This window comes from Pagrus major, chromosome 18, assembly GCF_040436345.1.
Source record: "Pagrus major chromosome 18, Pma_NU_1.0".
NCBI classification, from domain to species: domain Eukaryota; kingdom Metazoa; phylum Chordata; class Actinopteri; order Spariformes; family Sparidae; genus Pagrus; species Pagrus major.
In genome coordinates, this window is record NC_133232.1 from 24727828 (window position 1) to 24745499 (window position 17672).

At 36.4% G+C, this 17672-nt stretch overlaps 3 protein-coding genes and 1 long non-coding RNA gene across 4 annotated transcripts; all 4 read right to left on the minus strand.

The window, feature by feature from the left end:
• Positions 1 to 1503: 1503 nt before the first annotated feature.
• Positions 1504 to 1833, minus strand: LOC141012875 (uncharacterized). Its single transcript, XR_012180421.1, has 3 exons — positions 1807 to 1833; positions 1623 to 1715; positions 1504 to 1527 (listed from the first exon to the last, which is right to left on the minus strand). It is a non-coding gene; the product is annotated as an uncharacterized lncRNA (long non-coding RNA).
• Positions 1834 to 5587: 3754 nt separating this feature from the next.
• Positions 5588 to 7570, minus strand: LOC141013639 (uncharacterized). Its single transcript, XM_073487426.1, has 4 exons — positions 7256 to 7570; positions 6833 to 7072; positions 6622 to 6747; positions 5588 to 6474 (listed from the first exon to the last, which is right to left on the minus strand). The coding sequence occupies exons 1-4, from the start codon at positions 7494 to 7496 to the stop codon at positions 6287 to 6289; spliced, it is 795 nt and encodes a 264-aa protein (XP_073343527.1). The 5' UTR covers positions 7497 to 7570; the 3' UTR covers positions 5588 to 6286.
• A 1128-nt stretch (positions 7571 to 8698) lies between these two features.
• Positions 8699 to 11268, minus strand: LOC141012932 (cell adhesion molecule Dscam2-like). Its single transcript, XM_073486476.1, has 4 exons — positions 11076 to 11268; positions 9475 to 9795; positions 9041 to 9298; positions 8699 to 8949 (listed from the first exon to the last, which is right to left on the minus strand). The coding sequence occupies exons 1-4, from the start codon at positions 11122 to 11124 to the stop codon at positions 8699 to 8701; spliced, it is 879 nt and encodes a 292-aa protein (XP_073342577.1). The 5' UTR covers positions 11125 to 11268.
• A 954-nt stretch (positions 11269 to 12222) lies between these two features.
• LOC141013477 (uncharacterized) lies at positions 12223 to 16236 on the minus strand. The gene is made up of 6 exons (XM_073487227.1): positions 16104 to 16236; positions 15079 to 15399; positions 13828 to 14148; positions 13401 to 13640; positions 13181 to 13315; positions 12223 to 13046 (listed from the first exon to the last, which is right to left on the minus strand). The coding sequence occupies exons 1-5, from the start codon at positions 16150 to 16152 to the stop codon at positions 13194 to 13196; spliced, it is 1053 nt and encodes a 350-aa protein (XP_073343328.1). The 5' UTR covers positions 16153 to 16236; the 3' UTR covers positions 12223 to 13046; positions 13181 to 13193.
• Positions 16237 to 17672: the final 1436 nt, after the last annotated feature.

Below are 17672 nucleotides of genomic sequence, written 5' to 3' on the forward strand. Positions count from 1 at the left end.
AGTAAGTAGGCCGAGCCTTAGTAACAACTTTCAATTATTTCAAGTCCCGTTGAGACGGCAAGGCAACTTGAGCTCACGTTAAGGCTTTCTAGAGATCATGGGATAAATACCACACATAAAAACCAAGAACTGCCTTGCTAGCTCTTGTAACAAACATATCTACTGAAAAAACAAACATTTCTATGGACAGATTGAGCTAATATACATCTGTGAGCTTTGTAGGCCTATATATTTTTAAGTTGGTAGCACCAAGTATTACATCTATATCCCTATTAACAGCGCAGAACCAAACAGCACTCATTAAAGCAAGTCGCTGTACCAAATAACTCATTTGATCCAGTTCATTAATTTATATACATAAATTCGAGAGGTTCTGCAAATGCAGTGGTTTAGTTCAAGTTCTGAAATAGTTTTTCCTATAAATGTTAACAGCTGCAAGAAACAAACATGGCCAAACAGGAGGTCATGGTCTTTAGATCCAGTGTGGATTGTGATTTATTGTTAGGTATAAAAATATACATTAACTCAAGTTATTTTGAAGGTTCTTGGTTTGAAGCTCATGTGTATAATTCCTCATCTTCATTCTCTCTCTGTCCTCTCATTAGAGTCTGTCGCCCTCCACTGACAACTGTTAAATATTACAAGCATTTTGACATTGCACTTACAGAAATAAACACTCAATATCTAGAGAGGCGAGAGAGTTACCATTTTTCCCTGAGTGACAAAGATTTTACTAGCAGTCCATCATTACTTCATGATTAGATCAATCCAAAGTGTACGTATCATTTGTGAACTGTATGACTGTATGAATTGTACATTTGAATTGTTTACTTGGTGCATATCTATTATAATGAAAATCAACAAAATGTAAACCAAAAAAAAGAAAAACGGAAAAAACAACATTATTTTATAAACTTTAACATTCATGGGGGAAATAGGCCTATTTAAAGACAATTTCTAAAAACAGGGACTTTTCATACCAGTGAAACACAACCTAACTTCATTAAAAGGGATAGTTTTCGTTTTTTAAATGGGGTTGTATGGCTGCTTTTCCATAGTCGCTGTATCACCACCAGTAAATTTGGGTCTGCATGTTCCCAAACTGAAGAAGCAGACCAGAGTACTAGCATGGAAGCTAAGCAATGTACTGTGCATACTGTGCACTGTAGTAAGCCACATCAGCTGTTTGGGTCAGAAAGTTTTACAGTTAGGAGTGAATTTGATAAGAATAAAACCAGAGGAGATTTTCAATTTTTTAACCCTATTTTCATCCATGAACACATGGCCAATGTGAGAGGCGGCACTGAGGTGTTGGTTCAGAAAGTTAAAGTTCAGATGCAGAATTTCTCATTTCAACCATCACAACAGAGTTCTCATAGTCCATCTCTTCAGGGACGGCAGAGCCTTCAGCTGTCTTGTATTTCTTCTTCTTGCAAGCAAAATAGATGGCAATCCCACTAAATACAAGAATCACTACAGCTGCTCGCAAACCAAGTATGAGCCAGGAGTTATCTGTCCAGATAGAGACTGTCCAGAGACCCAAAAATCACATGTCAAGTTATCACTGTGACAGGACAGAAGAGTTAGCCGAGTAACAGTTTAAATAGAGTTTGTCTCCTTACCTGCAGTTGACTCAATACACAGGGTGTTATTTTGTTCATACACCCACTGTGATATGTGCATCCCATTGAAGATGCAGTCAATGAATATGAAGCCTATAGAAAAGAAACAGATCATCACTGATGCACACAGTGTCAGAATCAGTGTTTTAATTATGAAGTTATTGTTCATCATGTTCTTACTCACCACAGGAAGTTATCGTCTCTTCCTTCGAGACTCATGACGTGGTTGCTGACTGAGCAGACCAGTTGTCCTGAGACGTTTTGTCTCAGAGTGATGTTGTTACTGTCTTTATTTCCAGAGAGGAGCTGAGCATCTGTCAGTGTTTGTCCATCCAGAGTCCAGTTGTACTGAGGACTGTCCCCTCCCTCAGAGGAGCAGGACACCCTCATCTCTCCCTGGGATAGACACTCCGAGACCAGCAGGACAGAGGACACAGGAGCTGAAGGAAACACACTCACATCACTTTTGATATTAACACAATCTTGGTCATTCTGTACAGTTTCTAATACAGAACAGACATAGATACAGATATATGAAGAATATGAGAGATATGTAGTTTAGTCAAAGCATTTATGTTGATCAATGTAACTTATTTCCTCAATAAGTTAGTTACCTTGAATGGTCAATTGTAGAGTCCGAGGCTCAGAGCTGCGTCCAAATGGATCAAAGCTTTTCAGAGTATATTCACCACCATCAGTCCTGCTCAGGTTGTTGATCCTAAATGTTCCATCACTAGGAGTAAATGAGGATCTGGTTTCCATCAGATTAAAGACAATCAAATACTTTCTCCCATGCAGTATCATTCTTGTTTTGTTTGACCATATGAATCTAAATATTTCTGAGGTGCTGTCCATCAGCCGGAGGACCACAGTTCCTCCAAAAGCTCCATAACACTGAGCTCTGTCCTGTCTGCCATCACAGTAGGTTTCCACACCTGGAAAATTGGAAAAAAGATGAAAAAAGTCAACAATTTTGATCCTTTGATTTCTACAAAATGAATGACAAGGCACCATTGACAAATATGTCAGCCAGGTCGTCTGGATATAATGTTAGGAGATAATATTCTTGCAAACCACAGTTACGTCCAAGGTTGACATTTGTACCAGACGTGTATCAAATTCACATTAAATGCTTATTAGTAGACTTTCACATCAGGAGGTGGAGGGGAAAGAGGTGGTGCTATTGGAGCCACAGACATTTCCATCCGTTATAGTGGCGACCAAAACAGGTATTTTAGGGTAAACCATGATGTTTTCCTCACCCTAACCAAGTGGATTTTGTGGCTAAACTGAAGCACAGACATATGCGAAAACATCTTTCACATTTTCAGAAAAACATGACACAATTACAATTGCCATTGCAAAAACACCACGTGGCGGCCATGGTGGCTATTTTAACAGAATTATGTATTCTGCATTATATCTCCTGAACCAAACATGTTAACACAGAAAAGCTGATGTCTACCCCTATGTTTTGATGCTCAAGGATTACAATGATACCATATACTACATCATATATTGTTCAGATTAACAGTTAAAAGAAGAAAAAAAGGAAACTAGATAGCTCAGGTGATATGTCAAAAAATCTTTCGCTTTTTCATAAAAGCATGAAACTTGGTACAGTTATACACTTTGGGGCCCTGAGCATTTTCAGTTGTGGAGCCATTGCAAAAATGTCGCGTGGCAGCCATGATGGTCATTTTACTTTCCACCACAACTGAATTATGTATTTTGTATTATATCTCCTGTACCAAACATCCTGACACAGAAATGCAACGTCTACCCCTAATGTTTTGATGCTCAGTGATTATAATGATACCATATACTACATCATACATTGTTCAGATTAACAGTTAATAGTGAATTCAGGCATGTTGTGTGAAGGAAACTAGAGACCATCTGGCTTTTTAAAGGATTTCTTAGGGGATAGAATTTGCCTCTGCATTGGGTTAGTGATGTGTATAAAGTACTGATATACATTTAACACATATACATTATTTGTTGTATAGTTATATATTGCAAAAATGATGTATGGCTTTAATAAAATCCCACAGCACACCTGGACTTGCTTCATGGCACACCAATTGGGAACAACTTCACCATGACAGGTTTTTTGTCAGTAGCAAAGATCTACGTCAGCCAATTGAAGAGCAACATTTTTAAGATAAGTATGTCAGTGTTTGGTGGCATTTATATTGGTACATTTTTGATCCCACAGCTACTTAAAATGTGTCAAATTAAAAAGTTCAACAGCTCACCATGAGAGACTCTGAACAGCATCAGCAACAGTCCAATAACAGCCTCCATGTCTCCTCAGTGTTCAGCCTCTGTTGATCCAGTCAGCTGCTCTTAAACTGAGCTGTCTGAAGGGTCTCAGAAAAAGAGCAAGGAGAAGAAGAAGAGGAAGAAGAAGATGACATAATCAGTTTCAGATAAAAAGGCGTGAAAACTCGCCCAACAGAAGGTGTTGTTAAAATAGGACACTTTGGGGGTGAAAGAGGAAGCTGAGTTAATGTGGTCAGTACTTGCAAAGTTATCAACTCTAAAAGTCTCAGAAACAACTCATGTAATTGTGCAGTTTAAGCTTCTTATATAAAACTATTCCTCAGTTGCAGCCATTTTGTTTAATTGTCAGAAAAATATAAACAGTCAGTCACTGAGCTTTGCACAACATTGAACCATCTGAAATAGTGAAACAAGATGAATTCAGGTTGAATGCTCAGAAATTGTGTGATGTAACATCAGAAAAATGTTTCTATTGTTTTGCTTTACATCCATTTTCACTTTGAGGTCACACAGCTTTAATTATTATAAAAATCTTGTAAACCAGAAAGTCTTCTAGACTTATTGGATCACAACCTCTGTGAAGAACTTTATTATTGACCCTTTTGGTCTGAAGACCATCATCATACCGACATAAAGGTATTTCAGGCAGACGGGGGATACGTCCATCCCCAGGAGGCTTGTGTGCACTGACACCTGTTGAAGGCTGTTTAACACAGTGAAGTCTCAGTATCATCATCAGGGCTCATGTTTTATTTGTCTGTTTCAATACTGGACTACTTCAAACAGTCAAAGCTCACACGACATCCTCAGACATCACAGTGATGCTTCTCGTGTTTTCCACAACACGTTAAAGGAAGCAGAATATTGCAGCCAACCAGTTCCTCATTGAACAGTATGACTGGATGTTAATGTCTTATATGCTTCAAAACATTATCATATGTTGATCCATTTGTATGAATTTCTTTTCAGTTATATGTTGATGTTTACAACCAGTGTGGAGACTGAAAACAAAGTGCAGGTAAAACTTTTAAACTTTTTTATTCCTTTAACAAAACCCTTCTACAGTCAGAGGATTATTGGTTTGTCTTCTGTCCGAGTCATATATCAACAAGGTGAAAACAAAGAGGCGTGATGTTATGCCGTATCTCCAGCATTTACTGACTGACTGAACAAAGCAATATTCTGCCATCAAACTAGAATTTGATGACAACTGTTCAACATCATGGCTGCTTATTCATAAACATGAGTGAATTGTTAAGAAGCCGTCTTAAAACAAGTGTGATTATCAGTAAACTGTGAAGTCAGACTTGATGATAAAAAGCTTTGTGACCATGTTGTTTTATGTAATTGTTGGTTTGACTGGTCGTTGTTGTATCATTCACTACTTAACAAGGAAGTAGATTATTCAGCTCAACTGATTAATTCAGTTCCTCATTTACAACAGAAATACACCCAAGGTACAAAAATATGCACGCTAACATTGTGCTGTTGGCTCTCAACGGACTGAAGCTGTTTCTCTGTAATGTCCCTGGTTTGAAGTTTATCTGAATAGATCCTCATGTCTTCTTCCTCTCTTTTAACTTGTTAATGTTTGTGACCCTCCACTGGCAACTCCTCATTAATGCTAAAACATTAAAACATTACTGACATTGCATCTACAGCAAAAAACAATCAGTGTAGAGTAAGCCAGACTGTTTTATTAAAGTGGTTCATGATCAAAATGTCAACAAAAAGACAGCTTACCTAAAATGATTGACAGGTAATGAAGACAGAACAAACAAGAAAACAACTAAATTAAAACTGCTACTATTAAATGATTTTAAAGATTTCACATTGTTACTGTTTGTAAACAAAGCAAAGCAAAACAGATCACAAAAACACAAAAACATTATTTTGATATGAAATTAGTCCGACTGAATGACTTGAATCATATTTTGTGAATATGCCAGTAATTCTCATGGTGTGAAATGACAGTTTGGGCTTTAATAGACAATGTTAAAGACATGCTTTGGGTGCAAAATCACCATTTTTACAATATACAGAATAACTAAGACAAGTAATGATACAAAAGCAAAAAGAATTTACCTCCAAAACATAAACAAAAAAGTCAAATATATATCAAGTCAGATGGCTCCGCTGCACTGATCACAGAACTAGGGTCACAACACATAACATTTGTTCTATCAGAGCTTTCACAGTGACGCAAATGCAGAAAACACTCAGAGACGTCTATCATGGGAAGGTGTTTGTGAGCTGCTAAGTGGTGAATTTATTAAGAATAAAAAGCAGAAGAGAATTTCCTCTCTAAATCCTATTTTCACATCCTTAAAGACACAGCCAACAGCTCAGAGACGACACTGAGATGTTGATTCAGAAAGTTATAGTCCAGATGCAGAACTTCTCATTTCAACCATCACAACAGAGTTCTCATAGTCCATCTCTTCAGGGACGGCAGAGCCTTCAGCTTTCTCGTATTTCTTCTTCTTCCAGACGAAATAGACGGCAATCCCAATTAAAATAAGTATCACAACAGCTGTTCGCAAACCACATATGAGCAAGGAGTGATCTGTTCAGATAAAGAGACACAAAAATCAGGTGTTAGTTTTCAATTACTTAAGTACCATGGGTCATCTCTGCTGGAGGAAGCAACAGTTTGGTTTGTGTGTGTGATTTTAGTGCAGAGATTTGGACATTATGATGTTACTCTCCTTACCCGCCTCTGTTACTGTGATCATGGTCGGGGCTGTTGCTGAATCAGTACACTGGGTTTGGCTGGTTACAAGCACTCTCTGTGATAAGTGCATCCCATTGGATAAGCTACAGTCAGTAAATCTGAAGCCTACAGAAAAGAAATCGATTACTGATGTAAGCTAATCTTCAGCGTCATAATCATCAAACTGTTTTCCACTCATCTTCTCACTCACCACAGGTAGACATCCTACTGATGTGGTTGCTGACTGAGCAGACCAGTTGTCCTGAGACGTCTTGTCTCAGGATGATGTTGTTACTGTCTTTATTTCCAGAGAGGAGCTGAGCGTCTGTCAGTGTGTGTCCATCCAGAGTCCAGCTGTACTGAGGACTGTCCCCTCCATCAGAGGAGCAGGACACCCTCATCTCTCCCTGGGACAGACACTCAGAGACCAGCAGGACAGAGGACACAGGAGCTGAAGGAAACACACTCACATCACTTTTGATATTAACACAATCTTGGTCATTCTGTACAGTTTCTGATACAGAACAGACATAGATACAAATATATGAAGAATATGAGAGATATGTTGTTCAGTCAAAGCATTTTTGTTGATCAATGTTACTTATTTCCTCAATAAGCAAAAAAGGTTATTTACCTTGAATGTTCAGCTGTAGAATCTGAGGATCTAATTGTCGTCCTTTTGAATCAAAGCTTTTCAGAGTATATTCACCATCATCAGTCCTGCTCAGGTTGTTGATCCTAAATGTTCCATCACTGGGAGTAAATGAGGATCTGTTTTCTATCATATTAGCCACAATCAGATTCTTTCTCCCAATGAGTATTATTGTTTTGTTTTTGAACCAGTGGTATCTGTGCATTTCTGAGGTGCTGTTCATCAGCCGGAGGACCACAGTTCCTCCCAAAGCTCCATAACACTGAATCAGATTAACTCTGCCATCACAGTAGGTTTCCACTCCTGGACATTTAAAAGAAAATGTTGTAAACATAAATATCCAATATTTGATCATTTCATGTCTATAAACTTAATGACACTGACAATATTTTAGACAAATACAAAAACTGATCTGAGGCAAATAATAGTGGTGGAAAGTAACTAAGTGCATTTACTAAAGTCGTTTTGAGGTACTTGTACTTTGCTTGAATATTTAATTTTAATGCCACTTTATTCTTCTTTATTCTTATTCTTTTTTCCTAGGCAGAGTGCCATATTGTTGGGAGGCTAGGCACCCGTGTTGAGGTCCCTTCACTTTTTGTATGCGAGTAAACACACAACCCTTTCTTGGGGTTGTTTTATCTCCTCAGACCAAACTATAAATATATATGTATCAAATATGTTAATAAGCATTTGAAGTGGAGTCACTGAAGTACTAACTTTTATGTCAAACATTGTTTTTAAGCCTTTTTCAGTCATTTTTAACTGTGTACAAATGTTTTTCAAAACTTTTTAGTCTTTTGTATCGGGTATGAGTATTTCAATATCAGGTAAAAAGAAAAAGAGGGAGGTGGGGCGCTTGAATTTAGTCACACAGTATGTAAATAGTAGTTAAACACAAGCCTTTTACAAATTACACCAGAGAGCTTTCATGTTTCACTATCAGATCTTTGGCAGTCATTCGAAGATTAAATAAAAAACATATTAAGTAACATGTGGGTCAATGTTTGAGCTGCAACACATCACTGAAGATGTCAAACTGTACTTTTAGACCATATTTGATCCCACAGCTGCATAAAATGAAATAAAAGTTAAACTCACAAACTTCTCTGGTTTATTTAATAGCAAACATGCTGATCTTAAACTGAGCAACCTGAAATGTCTCAGAGTACTAGGAAGAAAAAGATGATCAAGTCATCAGTTTCAGCTGAATAGGCATGAGATGTGTGTTGAAACAGTACAGTTTGGCGATGATTGAGACAGCTGACTTGATGTGATCAGTACTTTGTAAGTTATCGACACGATGTCTCAGAAACAACAAGTCATCTATGTGTACAGTTAGTCTCCTCATATAAAACTATTGTTATTGTTGTGACAGGAGTTAGTTTTTATGGGTCATCTCTGCTGGAGGAAGCAAAAGTTTGATTAGTGAGTGGAGAGTTTTATGGACATTATGATGTTACTCTCCTTACCCACAGAGGACGCCTCTGTTTCTGTGATCATGGTTGAGGCTGTTGGTGGCTTAGTTGATATAGTCAGCACTGTGATGCCAGGCTCCTTACCCTCAGTAGTCAAGGTAGGGGCTGGTGTTGACTCAATACACAGGGTGTTATTGGCTTCAAACACCCACTGTGATATGTGTGTCCCATTGGAGATGCAGTCAATGAATATGAAGCCTATAGAAAAGAAACAGATCATCACAGATGCACAGAGTGTCAGAATTAGAGTTGTAATTACGAAGTTATTTTTCATCATGTTCTCACTCACCACAGGTAGATATCGTCTCTTCCTTCGAGACTCTACTGACGTGGTTGCTGACTGAGCAGACCAGTTGTCCTGAGACGTCTTGTCTCAGAGTGATGATGTTACTGTCTTTATTTCCAGAGAGGAACTGAGCGTCTGTCAGTGTGTGTCCATCCAGAGTCCAGCTGTACTGAGGACTGTCCCCTCCCTCAGAGGAGCAGGACACCCTCATCTCTCCCTGGGACAGACACTCAGAGACCAGCAGGACAGAGGGCACAGGAGCTGAAGGAAACACACTCACATGACTTTTGATATTAATACAATCTTGATCATTCTGTAAAGGTTCTGATACAGAACAGACAGATACAAATATATGAAGAATAGATATGTTGTTCAGTCAAAGCGTTTATGTTGATCAATGTTACTTATTTCCTCAATAAGCAAAAAAAGTTATTTACCTTGAATGTTTAACTGTAGAATCAGAGGATCTAATTGTCGTCCTTTTGAATTATAGACAATAAGAGTATATTCACCATCATCAGTCCTGCTCAGGTTATTGATCCTAAATGTTGCATCACTAGGAGCAAATGAGGATCTTTTTACTAACAGATTAGACAGAATCAGATTCTTTCTCCCATTGAGTATAACTGTTTTGTTTTTGACCCATTGGTATATGTGTATTTCTGAGGTGCTGTCCATCAGCCGGAGGACCACAGTTCCTCCCAAAGCTCCATAACACTGAGCTCCATTTATTCTGCCATCACAGTAGGTTTCCACACCTGGACATTTTGAAACAGAAGTTGGAATAAAGTTAACAATTTTGATCCTTTAACTTTCAAAAAATAAATAACAATGAGACACAGTCAAAACTACAGAAACAGTGAGGTTGCTGCAGCTCTCTAGCACAGGCCTGTGACCAGTGGTGGAAAGTAACTAAGTACATTTACTAAAGTACTCTGATGAAGTACAGTTTTGAGGTACAAAATTCAATTTAAGCATATAATAAGCAGTCACATTTATCAGATGAATATTTTACATAAACATAAAAGACAATATATAATGTATTGACATTGATGAAACTAACCAACAGACTGTAGTGACGATTAAATTAACTCAAACTTGCCAACATTAAAATGCTCCTCACATGGTAATGCAGCAGAAATCATTATAACCTATAATTCATACAAATATATATTATACATGATGATATTATGAAATAAAACACTCTTACATTCTATAACAATTTTGTTAATCACCCTTCCTACTAAATTAGGAACTATTATATGTTTATAAGAATCTAAAACTTTCATGTATTAATAAACTTTAATAATTGTATTTTAATGTGTTTTGTATCAAACAGAAATAGTCTTTTTGTTTTATCTCCTCAGACCAAAAAATGAATATATATGTTCATGAACATTTTAAGTTGAGTCACTAAAGTAATAATTTTTCAGTAAAACATTGTTTTTAAGCCTCTTTCAGTCACTTCAAACCGTGTACAAACATTTTAAACTGTGTACAAATGTTTTTCAAACCTTGTATTTCCTTAGCATCTGTAATTTGTATTTCAATTTCAGTAAAAAAAAAAAAATAACAAAAAAATATAATTTTAATAATAATTTATTATTAATAATAATAATAATAATAATAATAAATAAATAAATAACAATAAATAAATAAATAATAATAATAAAATAATAAATAACAATAAATAAATAATAAATAAATAACAATAATAATAATTTAATAATTTTTAATAAAAAATAATTTTAAAAAAATAGATAATAGCTTGAATTTCCCGTCATACATGCATAGTACTCAAAATAACACCAGAGAAATCTTTCACGTTGTTTCACTATCACAGATCTTTGGCAGTCAATCGAAGATCAAAGCTGATAAAAAACATATTTAATCATATTTATTTCATTTATATATAACGTGTGGGTCAGTGTTTGACCTACAACACATCTGAAGATGATGTCAAACTGTACTTTTGAACATATTTTGATCTCACACCTGCATTAAATGTGTCATTTTAAATAAAAGTTCAACATCTCACCGTGAGAGACTCCCAGCAGCATCAGCAACAGTCCAATCACAGCCTCCATGTCTCCTCAGTGTTCAGCCTCTGTTGATCCAGTCAGCAGTTTCCAGACAAACCTCTCTACTTTATTTAATAGCAAACATGCAGATCCTAATCTGAGCAGCCTGAAATGTCTTCTCATAGTAATCGACTTCGGATAAGAAAGTGTGACAACCCTGCCCAAGCAGGGTGTTCTTGAAATAGTACAGTCTGGAGGTGAAAGAGGAAGCAGAAGTAATTTTGTCATTACTTGCAAAGTTATGACCACTAAAATTCTCAGAAACAACATGTCATCTGCTTGAGAAGTTGATTTCTTCTCATATGAAACATATTGTTGTGTCCTTTGAGCTTTGCACAATAATGAACTCACTGAAAAAGTAAACAAGTACAAGTAAACTTTATTCCTCTAATTTTGACAGGCAGAGCAAAGATGAATGCAGGTTGAATTTACTGGATGTAACATGTTTGTGTTATTTTGCTTTAAATTTTCACTTTGAGGTTACAAAGTTTCAATATCTGTAAATATCTTAGACGTGTGTTGGATCAAAAACTCTTAGTCGCACAGTCAGGGTCGCACTTTATTTTAGAGCACCGTCGGAAGACGTAATAAGCCGTACTTTGTATCAAATTAAGGCAAAAACAAGAAAGGATGTGTTCTTTATTAGAAAATAAAATAACACTGTTACACCCGAACTAACTAATAAGATGTAACAAGGTGAGCTTCACAAATTAAAAATCAGAGTAAACAGACAGTTATAACCTAATTATGAACCGTACACCTAAATCACACTGTAATTGGAAACCTCATATAATGCATTATTAGACCTAAAATGTACTATTCTTCGACACTAGTGTGCCGAATTGTAATATAGAAACCAAATAAGAGAAAGCGTTCCTGCTCAAACTCACCTGATTCAGATGAATGGGTCATTATCAGGCTTCAGCACAGCTTGATGAAGGTATTTGAATCAGGTGTGTTGGAACAAGAAAACATCTAAAACATTCAGGGCAGTATTAAAAAACACTGCCCTGAAGTATTAAAAAAGCTCTGACATTGCACTAGCAGCAATAAACACTCAATATCTAGAGAGGCAGACAGTTTTATTACAGCTGTAAGATTTTTTTTATTGATCAAAATATATAAGTAGGCTTATTTTACAGTCAATGCCCACTGAAGCGGGTTGTTTTAGTAAAGCCTGTTGGCTCTTTATTATTTTCTACTGATTTTTACTTCCTCTGAAATGTTTACATGTTCTCAACAGAGAGTTTTACTGAATACAGTTATCCATAAACAACAGTAACCTCTGTGAACCAGTAGAGGGAAACCTCACACCTAATACTGATGATGAGTCTGGTGTCAGCAATCATTAAAGGTACAGTTCATGATCAAAATGTCAACATGAAGGAAGCTTGCCTAAACAACCTGATGTCACATGACTGACAGGTTTTGAATACACACCAAACAAGCTTACAATTAAATTTGACATTATTTACATTATTACTTGAAGACAAAATGGACATATATTTGTAATTATGAACAGATGAGAAAAACACAAAATCATTATTCACATAATTAAGTTTTTTCTGAGTCAAACATTTAAATCACATGTGTGAATATGCTCATGAAATGACAGTTTGGTCTTGTAGATGCCAAATCAACATTTTTAAAATATATAGCTAAAAATTCAAAACAATTTATCTCAAGCATATATGAAAAATAAAAGTGAGACAGCAGAAACAAATGCAGAAAACACTCAGAGACTTATTATGGGGAGGTGTTTGTGAGCGGCTAAGAAGTGAATTTGAGAGGAATAAGAAGAGACGAGAATTTTAACTCTAATCTATTTTTACATCCATGAAGACTCATGTCCAATCACAGCAGCTGAGAGGAGACACTGAGATGTTGGTTCCAGAAAGTTCGCAGACCACATATGAGCAGGGAGTGATCTGTTCCGATAAAGAGACACAAAAATCAGGTGTTAGTAGTACCATGGGTCATCTCTGCTGGAGGAAGCAAAACTTTGATTAGTGTGTGTGATGTTAGTGCAGAGTTTTGGACATTATGATGTTACTCTCCTTACCCACATAGGGAGCCTATGTTACTGTGATCATGGTCGGGGCTGTTGCTGAATCAGTACACTGGGTTTGGCTGGTTACAAGCACTCTCTGTGATAAGTGCATCCCATTGGATAAGCTGCAGTCAGTGAATCTGAAGCCTACAGAAAAGAAATCGATAACTTATGTAAGCTAATCTTCAGCATCATAATCATCAAACTGTTTTCCACTCATCTTCTCACTCACCACAGGTAGACATCCTACTGATGTAATTGCTGACTGAGCAGACCAGTTGTCCTGAGACGTCTTGTCTCAGGATGATGTTGTTACTGTCTTTATTTCCAGAGAGGAGCTGAGCATCTGTCAGTGCGTGTCCATCCAGAGTCCAGCTGTACTGAGGACTGTCCCCTCCCTCAGAGGAGCAGGACACCCTCATCTCTCCCTGGGACAGACACTCAGAGACCAGCAGGACAGAGGACACAGGAGCTGAAGGACACGCACTCACATCACTTTTGATATTAACACAATATTGGTCATTCTGTACAGTTTCTGATACAGAACAGCCACAGATACAGATACATGAAGAATATGTAAGTAATGTAATATGTAGTTTAGCAATAGAGTAAGACATGTATGTTCATTGAGTAGTAAAAAAAAAAAAAAAGTCCTTTACCTTCTATAATCAGCTGCAGAATCTGAGGATCTAATTGTCGTCCTCTTGAATCAAAGCTTTCCAGAGTATATTCACCATCATCAGTCCCGCTCAGGTTATCGATCCTAAATGTTCCATCACTGGGAGTAAATGAGGATCTGCTTTCTAACAGATTAGACACAATCAGATTCTTTCTCCCATTGAGTATTACTGTTTTGTTTTTGAACCACTGGTATCTGTGCATTTCTGAGGCGCTGTCCATCAGCTGGAGGACCACAGTTCCTCCCAAAGCTCCATAACACTGAGCTCCGTCCTCTCTGCCATCACAGTAGGTTTCCACACCTGGACATTTTGAGACAGAAGAAGAGATAAAAAGTTAACACTTTTGATCCTTCAACTTCAACAAAGTCAGTGACAATGAGATACAGTCAAAACTACAGAAACAGTGAGGTTGCTGCAGTTCTCTAGCACAGGCCGGTGACCAGTGGTGGAAAGTAACTAAGTATATTTACTAAAGTACTCTGATGAAGTACAGTTTTGAGGTACTTGTACTTTAGTTAAAAAAGCTCATATAATTGCCACATTATTCTTCTATTCCAAAACATTAATTTTACAGATATAATAAATTGTCATTTTCTTTCAGATGAATATTTTACATAAACACAAAAGACAATATATAATATATTGACATTGATGAAACTAACCAACAGACTGTAATGACGATTAAATTCACTCAAACTTTCAAACATTAAAATGCTCCTCACATGGTAATGCAGCAGTAATCATTATAACCTATAATTCAAACAAATATATATTATACATGATGATATTATGAAATAAGAGTCTTACATTTTTATATTTGTTTTTGTTTTAAAAATCAGAATATAACACTGTTGATTATTAACCTTTCTACTATATTAGGATCCATTGTCATTTTTAGCAATCTAGAACTGTTAAAATAATAATAAAGTTTAACATTTGTATTTTAATGTTTAGGTATCAACCAGAAATAGTATTTTTGTTTTATCTCCTCTGACCAAACTATAAATATATATGTATATATTACTGTCTTTATTTCCAGAGAGGAGCTGAGCGTCTGTCAGCGTCTGTCACATGACTTTTGATATTAACACAATCTTGGTCTTTCTGTACAGTTTCTGATACAGAACAGCCGCAGATACAAATATATGAAGAATATATATGTTGTTCAGTCAAAGCGTTTATGTTGATCAATGTTACTTATTTCATCAATAAGCAAAAAAAGTTATTTACCTTGAATGTTCAACTGTAGAATCTGCGGCTCTAATTGCCGTCCTCTTGAATCAAAACTTTTCAGAGTATATTCACCATCATCAGTCCTGCTCAGGTTATTGATCCTAAATGTTCCATCACTGGGAGTAAATGAGGATCTGGTTTCTATCAGATTAGACACAATCACATTCTTTCTCCCACTGAGTATCACTGTTTTGTTTTTGACCCATTGGTATTTGTGTATTTCTGAGGTGCTGTCCATCAGCCAGAGGACCACAGTTCCTCCCAAAGCTCCATAACACTGAGCTCCATTTATTCTGCCATCACAATAGGTTTCCACACCTGGACATTTTGAAACAGAAGTTGAAATTAAGTTAACAATATTGATCCTTTAACTTCCAAAAAATGAATAACAATGAGACACAGTCAAAACTACAGAAACAGTGAGGTTGCTGCAGCTCTCTGGCACAGGCCTGTGACCAGTGGTGAAATGTAACTAAGTACATTTACTAAAGTACTCTGATAAAGTGCAGTTTTGAGGTACCTTATCTCCTCAGAAAAACTATGAATATATATGTATCAATGATATGTTCATGAACATTTTAAGTTGAGTCACTAAAGTACACATTTTTCAGTAAAGCATTGTTTTTAAGCCTCTTTCAGTCACATAAGCTGTGTACAAACATTTTAAACTGTGTACAAATGTTTTTCAAACCAATTTTTTCTGTATCTGTTATTTGTATTTCAATTTCAGTAAAAAAAAAAAATAAATAACAGCTTGAATTTCCCATCATACATGTATAGTACTCAAAATAACACCAGAGAAATCTTTCATGTTGTTTCACTTTCACAGATCTTTGGCAGTCAATCGAAGATCAAAGCTGATAAAAACATATTTAATCATATTTATTTAATTTATGTATAACTTCTGGGTCAGTGTTTGACCTACAACACATCTGAAGATGATGTCAAACTGTACTTTTGAACATATTTGATCTCACACCTGCATTAAATGTGTCATTTTAAATAAAAGTTCAACATCTCACCATGAGAGACTCCCAGCAGCATCAGCAACAGTCCAATCACAGCCTCCATGTCTCCTCAGTGTTCAGCCTCTGTTGATCCAGTCAGCAGCTTCCAGACAAACCTCTCTACTTTATTTAATAGCAAACATGCAGATATTAAACTGAGCAGCCTGAAATGTCTGCACTCAGTGATCAAGTTAAGAAAAGAGGGTGTGAAACCCCTGACCAAGCAGGGTGTTGAAAAAAAAAAATAGTCCAGTCTGGAAGTGAAAGAGGAAGCTGAGCTAATGTGGTCAGTACTTGCAAAGTTATCAACACTAAAAGTCTCAGAAACAACACGTCAACTGCTTAACAAGTCAATTTCTCCTCATATGAATGTTCTTCAGTTGCAGACATCTTGTTGTGTCCTTTGAACTTTGCACAATAATGAACTCATTGAAAAAGTGAAACAAGTGAAACAAGTAAACTTGATTCCTCTAATTTTGACAGGCAGAGCAAAGATGAATGCAGGTTGAATGCTCCAAAATTGTACTGATGTAACATCAGTAAACATGTTTCTGTTATTTTGCTTTAAATTTTCAATTTGAGGTTACAAAGTTTTAATAACTCTGAAAATCTTAGACGAGTGTGTTGGATCAAAAACTCTGGACTGTGAGATAAGTGTATTATTTTAGTTTGTCACTGCATCAACTTTATCTAATTGAATATAAACATAATCACACTGTGCTGTTGGCCCACAGTGGTCTGGAGCTATTTCCTTGTAATGTTCTGGGTTTGAAGCTCGTGTGTAATTCCTCACGTCATCTTCCTCTCTCTGTTTTCTCATTTGAGTCTGTCGCCCTCCACTGGCCACTCTTTAATCAGGCTGAATTCCCTAAAATATTGAAATTGTTCTGACATTACACCTGCAGTAATAAACAGTGAATGTCTAGAGAGGCAGACTGTTTTATTAAAGATTCTTAAGGCAGTAACAGCTGTATGGATACTTTCTATTAATTATTCTATATAAACAAGCATCATTTACACTCAGTATCTAGTGAGGCACACTGTTTTACTAAAACCACTTGAGCAGTAAAAGCTCCTTGATTATTTTTTATTGATTAGTACTTTTCCTGATATGTTCTCAACCTCTGTTGAGAGTTTTATTGAATACAGAATTATCTAGGGATGCACGATATGGATTATTTTTCAGTCCATACGATAACTGATTATTACCTGACTCTCAAGGCAGATACCGATTAAATAACTAATAATAGAAACTAACATTTTTATGCTTTTTCATGCACACCTGAGCGTAAGAAAGGCTAAGATGTAATGAGCAAAGATGGTTTATTTGATATTTCATAGCTGTGATGAGACTTTTTTTTCCTCATGATATGTTATTCTTGTAAAAAAAAACATCCACACCAGTGACAACATGTTTGGCTCCTATCTACATTGTGTAGCTCTACACAGGTGCAGCAGTTCGGCGTTATGAGTGTGACAACAGTGTGTTTGTTGTTCTTCGCTGTGTTTATTGGCTGCTCACAAAACAATTTTAAAGGCACATACCACCACCTACTGTGTGTAGATGCTGCACTTGTTAAGTCA

Bases quoted from the DNA above. Each gene is read 5' to 3' on its own strand.
- LOC141013639 (XM_073487426.1), bottom strand. From the start codon at position 7,496: ATGAACAGCACCTCAGAAATGCACAGATACCACTGGTTCAAAAACAAA. The intron at 7,073-7,255 runs GTAAATAACCTT...TGTTTCCTTCAG, and splicing joins TCTACAGCTGAACATTCAAG to CTCCTGTGTCCTCTGTCCTG. The intron at 6,475-6,621 runs GTAAGGAGAGTA...TTATCTGAACAG, and splicing joins GATCACAGTAACAGAGGCGG to ATCACTCCTTGCTCATATGT.
- LOC141012932 (XM_073486476.1), bottom strand. From the start codon at position 11,124: ATGGAGGCTGTGATTGGACTGTTGCTGATGCTGCTGGGAGTCTCTCAC. The intron at 9,299-9,474 runs GTAAATAACTTT...TGTTTCCTTCAG, and splicing joins TCTACAGTTAAACATTCAAG to CTCCTGTGCCCTCTGTCCTG. The intron at 8,950-9,040 runs GTGAGTGAGAAC...TCTTTTCTATAG, and splicing joins AGAGACGATATCTACCTGTG to GCTTCATATTCATTGACTGC.
- LOC141013477 (XM_073487227.1), bottom strand. From the start codon at position 16,152: ATGGAGGCTGTGATTGGACTGTTGCTGATGCTGCTGGGAGTCTCTCAT. The intron at 14,149-15,078 runs GTAAATAACTTT...CAAAATGTCCAG, and splicing joins TCTACAGTTGAACATTCAAG to GTGTGGAAACCTACTGTGAT. The intron at 13,316-13,400 runs GTGAGTGAGAAG...TCTTTTCTGTAG, and splicing joins CAGTAGGATGTCTACCTGTG to GCTTCAGATTCACTGACTGC.